The sequence below is a fragment of the Bombus pyrosoma genome, linkage group LG5 (genome assembly GCF_014825855.1).
Source record: "Bombus pyrosoma isolate SC7728 linkage group LG5, ASM1482585v1, whole genome shotgun sequence".
NCBI classification, from domain to species: domain Eukaryota; kingdom Metazoa; phylum Arthropoda; class Insecta; order Hymenoptera; family Apidae; genus Bombus; species Bombus pyrosoma.
In genome coordinates, this window is record NC_057774.1 from 3926453 (window position 1) to 3939213 (window position 12761).

Below are 12761 nucleotides of genomic sequence, written 5' to 3' on the forward strand. Positions count from 1 at the left end.
TGTATAAAACGAGGAAACTGGTTAATTGGGGTTCGATAAACACATTGCAGGACCCTTTTACACTTTGGTAAGTACCAGTAATTTTGACTGGTATTGGTATAAGTAACCTTGATACAAAATTATTTTGAGTTTGAATACATAGAAAACAAAATAAAATTCATTATATTATTTTTTTAATTATCGTTGCGAAAGTCATTACATCATTGCGGAAAAAAGATATAACATGAAGTAGGAATTTTAAAATAAAATTGTAAAACCAGTCAATTTGACTGGTGTGGTAATTATAGTGTTAAACTTACTTAAATATATTTCTATTATACATTCGTCCACGCATTTCCTCTCTCTCTCTCTCTCTCTCTCTCTCTCTCTCTCTATTACGAGATGAAACCTTAACATATTCCATATACAATATTGTCATATTTTTGGGGTAACAACTATTCATTTATCTTGTTGTTAAGATCCGACCACCTACGCGAGAAGGAGACATCTACAAGTGTCAATTACTTGGGTTGAGGTCTAAAGTTGCTAATGGTTTTGATCTACGATCAACGGTACCTGGGATGGTCGACTCGTCTTAGAATTACCATGTCCTTTGGGGTTTCCCACGACTATCTCGCTTCGATCATTGAGTGGTTAGCATAAACTTAGTTGCCATTATACAGGCTTGTACGTGATTTAACGTGTCTCGTTGCCTTTTAGCTCTATTGAATCTTCTTGCTATTACACCTTGCTATCGCATTTTGCTATTGCATCGATCATTCTATCGAGAACGCGTTACTTCGCAGCAACGGAGATTAACCGCCGAGGCAAGATCGTTTGTCATCTTTAATGCTCGTCTTCCACGGTTACCGTGGATGTAGCATTGCAGGAGATAAATCTTGCTGCTGGCCATTTTTCATTATTCCCGGACTCGAGGAGGAAGTTTGGGAAAAAACAGTTGCTTGTTATTCATCTGACGGTAATTCAGAATTTCGAGAAGACTTGGTATCGTTTTGCCTGTTCTCAAGAAGTAATTTCCAAGCATGATCCTAATATTTCATTATCAAAGATACAAGCTGTCAAAAGCGATGTTTCGCGCGGGTAATTTATCATTCTTGTTTAGAGTTGTTCGTCTTGAACACCTACGTTGGTCTCGTTGAATACGAAGCTGACAGCGACTCGAGTAAACGAAACTTGAACGTCATCTTACAGACTTTTTTACTACCTTATTTCACGAATATCGAGATTAAAGTGAAAACCGGAGCAGCTCGAGTTTGACAACATTCTTCTGCACACTGATCCTTCCGTAAAGAGGATTTCTTCGTGATAATGGCTTATCAAACTTGGCTGTCGTAATTTTTGCGTCAACTCGTGGAAACTTTTTGCGTCACGTTAGGGTAGACTTTACAAGTAGCTCGAGATCGAAGTTGTCGGTGGCTACACGTTCCCGGAGATATCACAATTTTATTCATACGCGAGATTCGAGTGCTTTACAAGGAAGAAACAATGGAAAGCCGGCGATCGCGCGAGACGTCTGCTATGTCTATGTAACATTTGTTAACGTTTTCTAAGGTTCAGTCGAATTATTTTCCAAGGACCGCGAATTTGTCCGACAGTGATGTTCGACAAATATGTGGAGGTTTATGTGTAGAGGATGGTTGGTCGGTGAGGTTTAATGAACGAGATTGCTCGTTGTTGAAACTGTCCAATATATTTAAAATGATAAATTATTATACAGATAATGTTCGCAAAGACGCTCGTACTAACCGATTCGCTAAGACAGTGTATAAGTCGTAAAATAAGATCGTTAATGGCTCGTTAACTAGATCGCTGATAATTCGTTAATAACTGGTTAATAACTGAGCGACAACTGACTGTAACTCATTTCCTTACGATTGCGTCCGCTTATTTATAATGGTCGGGGGAGAGTCGGAAGATTCAAATTCGTCTTTGTTCAACGGTACATTGCTTTGCTCGGAGTTTATTTATTCTTACATTACGTGTATCCTAACGATCTTGATACTCCGAGGAAAACAACAACATGATTTGAATTGTCCTCTAATTTATGTGCCGCTACAAATATTTTGACGCAATCATTGGTCATGATCTGTGTTGGAATAGCTGGTCGAACGATTCGGGAAATTCTCGATACACAGGGAACAATCGGAGGAAATACAAGACAGACTGGACTTGAAATCGGAAGATAAGGTAAACGAGAAGCTTTTGAGAATAACAGGGCGAAATGGAGCATGTAGTGGTCCGGTTTCGAGGCTGTATTTCAGAATTGGAGTCCGTAAGAGGATTCTACGATAAAGGGATTCGCCGTCTGGCCGCGGGGAAATAAAAATAAATAGTTTCGTTTAACGACGAGTCGATCGGCTTTCGACCGTCTGCTCTCGCCTTTTCTCTAGCTTGTCTCGCTTTTTGTCCGGATATCGAAACGCTCGTAACAATAAAAAAGAGAAAAGGGGCAAACCAGCCGTTTGTCGCTGCAACGTCGTTGAATTATCGCCGATGATAAATCGTGGGTGTATTTTTCAAACTCGATACAGTTGAATGTTAAATTTCCGTGAGTGGCCGTGGTATTGTATGTGGTTAAGTTAAAAGCATAAAATTCGCCATGTAGCCCGTTCGACCTGATCGATCATCTGGAGTTCGCGTTGAAACCAGTGCCGCCCTATCTGTTCTCGATTACACGATCGACCCTCGTTGAGCCTTTGTTGTACCGCGATGTCGATTCCAAACATCGTGAACGGCCTATGGCGCCTAATACGTAGCAAACTGAATCGTATAGCTATAGAAAGGAAAGAAAAATGGTTATTCGTTGAGAAAATTATTGGAGCTTGCAGGACAAACGTGTAGAAAGATCGTTGGAACCAAACCTAGATATTTATTCGATCAGATAATACGTAGTTACTTCTACTAACTGAGACACAGTCACTCAATCTGAAAACTTTATCGCTATATAAACTTTCTGCTTCGCGTTAAACGACGTCAAGGAGTTAATCGAAAATACATCTTAGACTCTGAAATTTTCAACGACTTATACTAACCTATATTCCGCTAAGTTCTCCAACTTTTCTTGTCCAAGCTTTGCTAGCACGACTCTCTCGTACCATTCGTTCTCTCCAATGAGCGGCTATCTACACATAAAGAGGATCATAAAAAGGACCGTACGCTTATCCTTATTACTGCATCCGATCCAAGAACTCTTTAGTACTACCTGTTAAACTCTAAACGAGTTTAACCAATCTCCGATCCAGTCTTGCCGCAAGATCCAACGAAACCGATTTATCGAGCCTACGATAAACGTCGGTTTAAGTCTAAAACAGAGGATTTCATTCCAAACGCGTGCGATTCGCTTTATCCATTGGACTTGGACAGAAGCACGTGTCACGGACGAAAACACGTCCTAAGGACATCCTTCGTTGCGATCAACGATGAAAGCCATACACGTTGTTCGATCGTTCAATTACGAGCAAGAGAAATCATAGCGTCGTCCGTCTGTGCGCCACGTATACGATCGAGCTGAATCTTGTTTGTCGAGAGAACATTACGACGTATTTCCAATGACTACTGCACACCGATCGCCTCGAATCACGAATCTTCTCCGAACAAACAACATTCTTCGTCTCGTTTCTTTGCCTCGACTTTCGTGGCCAGCATCTTTGCTTTCGAATGGAGATCTTTTTTCAGAAAAATTGATTTCTCAGGAAAATAGCTGTGGAAGATCGAGAAGCTACCGACTCTGCGATTCGTTCACTTAAGGAATGCAAATATCAGAACTTGTTGAAAGTTTTGGCTGGAAATTTGAAGATCCAGCAATGGATGCGTCGAGGGATGGGAATGTTATAAACGAGAACGAGAAATGAAACGAGTTTCTACACAAGTTTCCCGTTTAAACTACACGCGAATGTATAAATGTGAAATCGAATTTAAATCGAAAGCTTCCTCATCCTCCGCTCGGGTTTGTAGTACCAATGATCGATTCTTCGTCGATCTATTCTTTATCCGCGATAATTTGTCGATGAAAGTGACCAATTAGACTTTGTCGATTCCGACTCGAAGGTATCGTCTTTTTTTCCGATTTGCGTTAATTACTCAGTCGAGGCTTGATCCGATATTGCTCGACCCCATATTACGATTGCCTCGTGCCAAGGCAATAAATCGCGGCCGCGTTTCGGCCCACGTTTCACGAAGGGAATTTGACTTTTTTTTTTTAGCTCAAAATGTATGAGATTTTCCCCTATTGGCCATGTTCCATTCACGTTGGACGTTTCGAGTATTAGATTCTCGAAGGGGAGAAAAATCAGCATTGTTTAATCGCACGAAGCAAACGTTGGAAAAATGGATCGAGGTGTCAGCGAATTGAAAATCGAAGTAGTGAAAATCAAATCATTTTGAAAACATGGATTCCATCTCTTGAACGTATCGTTCCTTTAGTCTCGCAACTAATAAATTTGAATTACAACACGGAAGAATACAACGAATCGTTTTAAATAGCAAACACAGAGCACATTTTCATGAAAAATAACGGTGGTTCTTTGCACTTCTCGTCGGATTTTTCATTTTAAAATGTCATAGAGACCCAGTGATCGTTCTCGGCGTAACTCGTGGTGGCTTGGTACCATCGCGTGAGACAAACAAACTAGAGACAAAATTCGTACGTTACTAAAGCACAAAGAGCGCACAAAGAGCGTACAAAGAGCGATATGCACTGGAAATCACGCGGACCAGCAAGGGCGCCGGTAATGTGTTTACTATTCGAAGTAGTCGTTGTATCCTCTGGGTATAGCGGGGACATTCGCGTTGTTCGAACGTTGCGGATGCTTGAAATCGTGCATGAGCCTGTTGTTTGTTCGAAACGCTCCAACTAGTCGCGAAATGTTTGTACATGTGGAACTCGACGGTTCTTCAAACGAGCAGTTTTCTGATTTAGCGGATATTTCGTTACAGCGACGATGGTGAACATTTCTTTCACGCGTTCCACCTTCTCGATCGGAATGGTCATTTTTTAGCTCGATTCGACAACGAATCGAGTCGGATGAGATTCTGTCAACAATCGGTTGCTATTTTGCGTCATGGTCATGTACGACGAATGATACGCGAAATGCTTAATACCAATGCATCTGCTCGTGCTGGAAATATCAAACGACTGTAACAAAGACCGGTGATTTAGAAAACACCTTGAACGATATCCCAAAATCCATATTTCAGCCATTTATCGTCGTTTACCTTCGTCGAGGCCAATTTTCCCAAATCGATATTAACAAGCGTCTAAAACGAATGATTCGCGTCCGTAGGGCGCATCTTCGGTCGGACGCGTACCCATGAATCACGAAAGCGGAGAATCAGTGAGCGGAATCCGGTGAAACTTTAATCGTTTCGCAACCGCCCTATGACGGGTCTCTCATCAAACTTTCATCGACGTTCATCCCTATCAGGCTGCGCAGTTGCCATTTAAATAAAAAGTAGGACGTAACTATAGCCGTGGATAGACCGCACGTTCTCGGAGTTATTGATAGAAATCGTACTCTTCGCTCTCCACCAATTAGAACGATTGGAAATTTCGAAAGTGCGGCGTCGAAACGTATCGACGTCGTCCCGAAGAGAAAGACGTGCACGACGAGGAGAAAAGTCACGCGATATCCGGTTTATGTACAGGTATTACCAAACAACGAATTGGCGGAAACTTTATTAGCGACGAAGAGTGGAAACGGACGAAACGTAACAAATTCGTTTGACAAAGAAAGCGAAAGGAAGAAATAGCAGCGGAAAGAAAATCTGCTGGAAATAGGCGGAACGTAAACGAAGCTATCTAAAGTAAAGCATTGAAGACACGTAGAAAACAGACTCGAACCGAGAGGACGAGAAGTAATAAGCACACCGGTGGCAACAACGATAAGCAGCATGAAGCAAGTTCGCCGTGACAAAATGAGAAACTACAGCGTGGTTGGTGAAGAAGCAGAAGCATAGAAAGGTAACGAGGCCCGTGGTGGTGGAGAAAATCGTAGAAGAAAAGCGGCGCGTTGGAAGGAAAGCGGCGCCGCGCCGGTGTAAACTCTCGACGGGAGTATAAACCGGGAGCGCGCGAAGCTCGGACGAAGATAGCCAAACGTTCGTTTAACGGGGTCGATAGAGACGATGGAAACCAGTTCGAATGTCGAAGGAAGGAAGGGTAGAGACCGCGAAACCCGAAGAGAGACGGAGCGAGTGGCGCACGGTAAAGCCATAGGGAGGGAACGAGAAAGAAAAGGATAGAGGGAGAGAGGGAGTTCCTAACGTGGCGTTAGCGAGTGAAGCAGTGGGGTGGCCAGAGTGGGTGACGGGTTAGGTCGGGTGGGTGGCAGAGGTAGCTACCCAGTGGGTAGTAGTAGGTGCGCACCCTACGCGGATACCAGGTGAGTGGGGCAGAGAGAGCAACCAACCCCCGGGACAAAACGCGAAAAACCACTTGTGCGTCTCCATCCTGACGATCGGTGGCGTCCTACGATATCGCTCCACTCCTCCCGTTTATCTATCGTCCTTCGGTCGTTTGGTTGCTCGCGGTTCGGTCAGTCGGTTGGAGGTTGTCGTTTCGACGTCCACCACTGTCACTCGGGTCTAGCGTTCAAAGGCGATCCTTCGCCCGCGTCCAGTTGGAATTCGATCGCGAACCGCGGTAGTGCGACTAACTCGAGGGTTTGGTTCGTCCGCACGAGCAGTATCCGTCCTCTGAATTCGGATCGAGCAGTGGGAAGATCGGCGAACGAAATCGTGGAACTCGATTCACGGCGTCTCGAGGGGTGAAACTGTCGATATACGGGAGAGAGGAGACCCAGGCAGCGTGCGATGCGAGGAGCAGCCTTCATCGATCCAGCTTGAACCGGGGGTGAGCTGACACTGGCCGGGATCCTGAACCGCCGATCCAGCCACGTGATCCATCGGGGATCGAGAGCAGCAACCTCGTGTGCGCGTTCGGTCTTTCGAATCTCCTTTCTTTTTACTCGTTTTCTGCCAGTTGGCTTGAGAGAGGCGGGCAGTGGTGTTGCGCGTCAAGGGGAAGCTGGCTTCTTCGGGATGATCTCAGGTGATTCCTTTTCTCTCCTCGTTGCTTCCCGAGGAAACATCTCTCCTCGTATTTTTTATGGCAAGTTGGAGATGTTATACGTTACGGATCGATGAGTTCAAGGAGCGTTGAAGACGAGACCCGATGAAAATTTCACGAGCTTCCTCGTTCAGGATTTACTTCATCTTTTCGACGTGCATATAAATACGTGTCGGGTGGAAGAAATACGGAGATATAATCTTGCTCGGAGCGTTAGATCCCTTTCCTTGGATCGATCAATGATTTATCTGTTTCCTATAACGCACGCCCGTTTGTTTGTTCGCTTCTACCTGCTCGCGCTTCTCACAATTTCCAACCGAATTTTACATCAGCGCGATCTAATCCGAGCGACGTGTAATTGGTTAGGAAGATACGACGCGATTACTTGTTGCTCGATACGGCGCCCTTTGTTCTCTTGCGATATTCTAAAAACGTTTTGCTCGTTTAAGGTTCGTTCGCTGGTTTAATTGATCCACTTTGTTCGCGGTTCTCGTGAATAAAACAGGCACGAATACAACGCACGAGATCGTCACGAACAACGCATATCATTGTCGTTAAAATTAATCGAATCTGGCTTTTCCAGGCCGAATAGGCGCAGGCATGATTCCAGATAGTCTGGCCGATATTTTCATCGAATTATGTTCAACAAGTGTTCGTTAAATTTCCCTATTATTGTATTAGAGTGTACTTTCTCTTTTATAATAACAAATAAATCATTATTATGTGTTGGTCGCGAAGAAGTTATAATTCGTATGAGAAGAAAAATACCGAGTTCCTTTCTTTTCTGGTAGATTTAGTCCATTGACGGAAACGGCGAGCAGCACGCGACAGGTTGTCTACGTTGTTTGGAAAAGTATCTGCGCTCGATATAGGTATTGTATGTGTAAAGCCTCACAGGCGAAATATCGTTTTGCCCGATAAAATCGTGTAACGTGTATGAAATTGATACTGCAGATGGTTACAGCAGAAACAATATCGCTCCGTTCGTTTATATCGTTATATTAAAAGTTATTGTATCACAGTTCTAAGTTCCTTAAGCTCTTCTTCGATATGACGTAGATCGTAGACAGTTTTTTTGCCAACTTTTCTTCCTCGATAATTTCTAATATTTCTCGAGTCCCGATTGGAAGGCGAAATTGGAACGATACACAGAATGAAATTTATTCGAGCACGACCAATGAGAAAGGAAAGGCAATTCAGCGATTTCGTTCGTTTCGGAGCAAATAGATTACCGTACAGAAGTTGCACGTTATAAGCGTTGGCTGTGGTGCATGCACATTCAAGTTTTACATGTCGATACAATATGACACAAACAGGGTGGGATCAACGTAACGCGTGATCGATCAGTGACGCATTGATGAAATAGCCAGCTAAAGTTGACCCTTTTCGCTGTATCGTATCAATGTCACCCGTTCTACGCCAAAATATTATCGAATAATTTCGATACTATTTGTCTCTTTTCGCATAACGGCGAACATAAAGATATTTGAATTTTTGTTACGAATCTTATTCTTACGTACCTTGTATTCGATGCGTTGCAATTTTATTTTCCGCCCTACTTTTCTGTTTTGCTTCAACTATATCTACAGGGACCAAAATTATATCGCGTAATCGATCACACGCGGGTGTCATCGAATCAACCGAATGACACAGTTTCCTTGTACCTCGTACCGGGGATTAATTTTTCATCAGGAACACGTGTTCCGTGTATCATCCCATTTTCATTATTAATTCTCCGCTTGTACCGATCCTAACTCAAACTCGATTCCGTTTATCTAAAAAAATTCCCGAATTCGTTGAAATAAAATCGAACGAATCTATCGTTCGGTCGAACTTCCGAAAGTCTGTTTCAATTCCGTCCGTGTGAACTGGACGTCCGTTTATCCTAAGTGGAAAGTTTTCACCGAAACCTGCGCATAAATTAAAAGTTGGTCGAATGGTAATACGAGAATCGAGAATATCCCTGATACCGGAAGCGGCCGGTTGACTCGATTAACCCGGTTGCTTCGTTATACCGTGGCCACTGTTCAATTTTTCCTCAAAGTCGGCCTAAATGAAGATCGATGAGCGTCCCCAAGCGTTCTCGAAAACGGCCGGAAATCCATTCAACTTGCTTGGGAACGCCCCTTTCGTGTCTCACCCTTGGAACAGGTCGATCGAACAATTCCCAGGGAATATAAAAGCAGAAGTTTTCATTGTTTGAATCCCTGCTCCTCTATGCTACCCTCTGTTCGATCGTTTCGCTGGATTTCTTTCGCGAATACGATTATCAACGATCGACGATTAGAAGAAAGAATCGTAGTTGGTGTGTGCCTCGCTGATTCGTGTTTTTCGCGTTGCATTCCTGTGTGCATCGGAAAGATTCGTACGGGGATCTTCCGCCTCTGCGAAACTCATGCCGTTTTTGTTAGAGTCGTTGTTGCGGCACTGTATCCCGAAGAAGCAAAGCTCGATCGAACGACCATCGTGAAACACACGAACAAAGTTTTTCTTTGCATTTACGCTTCGTGCCCTCGATTTTATCCGAAGAGAGTTTCGAACAGAATACATAGAACCGCGTAGGAAACACACGATGGGCCAGCGAAACTTTTTCAGATAATACCGTCGAGCCTCCACCAACGATCGCGTGATCAGTCAACAAAGAAAAGCCATTGATCTCTACGGACAAAGTGACAAACAGGTAATTTATCTAATCATATATCGAACCTGTTATCGTCGCGATGACCAAACAATTTCGTAATTAATTCTCGGTTCGACATTTGTATCAGTCGATCGTGGAGAAGCCATCGTGAAAGAAGGAGCGGAGAGGATCGGCGAGTTATCGCGTGGACACGGTGTTACAGCATCGAGCGCGAGAATAGCAACTGTCGTGGCGATAAATCGGCACAAGTGCGGGGTTGGATGTTATCGAGGTTGGTGTCGCGCGGGTGAAAAGCGAGGAACCGGTGAACGGAAGAGGACTCGATAAGCGAATCGGAGTAGGGGACTATGAGCAACTCCGGAGCTATTCCTCTGATCTTGGTGAAGAAGGAGCAGCTCGTCGAAGGCAAGTACCGCGTTTAGTCTTTTTCTCATTGTCGCGGGCTCGATTGTGCGATCGGGGCTACGGACCGACGTCCCATTGTCCCCTGGCGGATGTTCCGCTCTTCCAACAGAGGAAATGATATTAGGCCGATCGTTATCGACCGATCGATCGGCCTAGATCCGCGTCACCGAAGTTTCTGCGACTTTGCGCCTGTCTTTTGTTACGATCTTTCGTTTCATTTTTGGTTCGGATGTATAATAAAAAAACACCACCGAGAAATTTATATGTTTTATTTCGATGGATTTTTGTTGGATTATCAAATTGTTGGGATTTTTTATTTAAAGATCGTTCCGAGCACTTTTGCTCTTTTTCGATAGTTAGGATGACCGTGCGAACGCAGACGGTATGGTTATTTTAACCGATAACAGAAACGATACACGAATTTTAGAAGTTCTCTCTCCGCGTGGCTGCCAATTCGTGACGTTTATTCCGCGAAAGTTCGCGTTTGCTCGGAATATCGTGGTTTTCTATCTAAAGCATTGCTTTGAAAACGAGAAGTTGCAACGTGTAGCTGGCATGAGAATCAGCGTTTTCCGCGGAATTTTCTGTCGTGTGCGCGTCGACGCGAGCCACTCGTGCCAACGCGGCGCCAAAAAACTCTCACCTATTCAGGAGTAACGAGGAAAATCATACTGCTCCATTTTTATATCGAGAGTCTCGTTCATTCTACATTTTTCTACCGCCTTGTCAAAATTCGTCTTCGTTTTCGATCAAACATTTGTAGCTCAGACTATTTGTGTCTTACGCTACTGACGTGTACGAGCAGAGGCGTTGTTTCTTCGTTTTTAGCTTACAATCGCGTCGTGAATTTTATATTTCGTTTATCCCGGCCGAAAGAAATTTTTAGTCTGACCACAATTTTCTTACTCCACGTAAGAATTCTGGATCTGATAATTAATCGCTTATTCTACTGGTACGCGCAACATCTCTCGCCGATACGTTCCACGGCGAAGTTAACGTCGTTCTGTTACTCGTAAATTTCCACCGTGAAAGCAGCTCCTTTACGATTTCTCGCGTTGGACGTTCCTCGGGCAAAGCTGCCAGTTCGCCTGTATGAAAACGCTACAAGCCAACCGACCAATCCTCTACCGATAAGCTTAACGGATTGGCTTTCGACGATTTATCCTCTGTTACGGTTGTGTGGGTGTTTTCGTATAAAAATTCGTATACAGTGAAATTGCTTGAAACATCCCTTAGCTCCGTCGAATAGAAACGTTTACGAACCTATTTTCTCCTTTTGTTTCTGTCAACTTGTACACTCGAGCGTTCGCGTTCGTCATCGGATAAAAACAACGTAAATTTAACGAGGATTTCCACTGGGCGCTAATGAAATTCGGGATTATCCTCTTCTCGATAATCTCGCGCATTGTTTCTGCCATTGTACGGCCAGGAACAATGGCGAGCTGCTTTTACAGAAATCCTCCTTGGATTACTTGCGCCCAACGTGTCCATGATAATAACGGTAGCTCGTGAAACTCGTCTTGAAGCGAAAACGCGTCGCGTTTTCCTAGAAACTTCCAACAGAGAGAGAATAGACGTAAAACGATGTTTTTGTCTCAACCAGTGACGGAAAATCGTTGTAAGAAGGGTTGACACGAAATAATCAATACGCCAAATCGTCGTATGTCCTGACGTTCGATTCACGAATTCCAGCTTTGCCCAGGATTTAGACTACGAGATTTAAAATTACGCGGTCCGTGAAAAACTTGGGAAAATGATAAAGCTCGCGAATGTTTAAGCAGTTTAGTAAATATGGTAGGTTCTGGGTTAGTTAACGAGGTTTCTTCCTGACATTTATGACTCTTGGAGTTCTCGGAAATGGTAGCTTAAAGTTTGAGGAAGTGGGTTATATCTTTTCTGAAAGATATGCTTCTATCTGGTATGCTATCGGTTTTAAGAAATGAAGGTAGCAACGACGACTCTTTTAAGCTCTAGGACTTTCACCCACAGACTCCAATATCCGAATATCGAGAAGAAGGAAAACTAGATGGAATAAAATGAAATATTTGAAATTACACGTCACTAGAAAGCAATCGAGATTAAACGTATTGTATGTGGAGCGCTCGAATTTCGTTTTCCTTTAAACGATATCGTTTCGTTCGAAGCGGTTTCTCGAGTGTCCTGGTGATTTACACGCCAGCTGATATCTAGAGAGCGTAGAAAACGGCGTATTTTAAACCATCCAGTAGAAGAGAGATATGTTTTCCCGGCCGTAAGTAACCCGAGCTAAGTTAAATCGTTCGATCGTTAATCTTTAAAGCTTCGCCAACCACATTAATGACCGATAGACGAACACCTTTCACGAGCTATAGCGAAGTTTCATTCGAAGGACGAATCGATGAGATACGGAACTTGGCGGAAGTAATGGAGTGATCGTGCTGCTTTTCGTCGCGACAGAGGAAATGGCCAGGAAAATTTGAATTACGCGCCCATGGGCTCTTGCAAAATCGCTGATCTTCGGTAGGCTGTTCGAGGCAAGGACAATAGCAGATAAAAGTAGAAACCAGGGAACAGAAAACTAAAGTTATCTAGGAAGAAACGTAAAAAAAGAAAGGAAACTTGAGAGAAGAAAATAGAGAAGATCTTTCTAAATTACTGCCGGTGTACATA

The 12761-nt window shown here is 43.6% G+C and overlaps 1 protein-coding gene and 1 long non-coding RNA gene across 10 annotated transcripts in view; one reads left to right on the plus strand and one right to left on the minus strand.

The window, feature by feature from the left end:
• LOC122568008 (solute carrier family 12 member 4) overlaps window positions 1-12761 on the plus strand; it is a 99446-nt gene that overhangs the window by 24490 nt on the left and 62195 nt on the right. For 2 of the 9 annotated variants that reach the window (XM_043727267.1, XM_043727266.1), the window contains exons 2-3: window positions 9662-9746; window positions 9835-10112. The exons of 6 other annotated variants lie outside the window; for them this stretch is intronic. In XM_043727267.1, the coding sequence (XP_043583202.1) occupies window positions 10055-10112 (58 nt within the window). In that variant the 5' untranslated portion in view covers window positions 9662-9746; window positions 9835-10054. Of the gene's footprint in view, window positions 1-5643; window positions 6851-9661; window positions 9747-9834; window positions 10113-12761 lie in introns of all 9 variants that reach the window. One more of the 9 variants, XM_043727264.1, reaches the window with a different exon arrangement.
• On the minus strand, window positions 1672-5637 carry LOC122568024. Its single transcript, XR_006316946.1, has 3 exons — window positions 3203-5637; window positions 3033-3122; window positions 1672-2773 (listed from the first exon to the last, which is right to left on the minus strand). It is a non-coding gene; the product is annotated as an uncharacterized LOC122568024 (long non-coding RNA).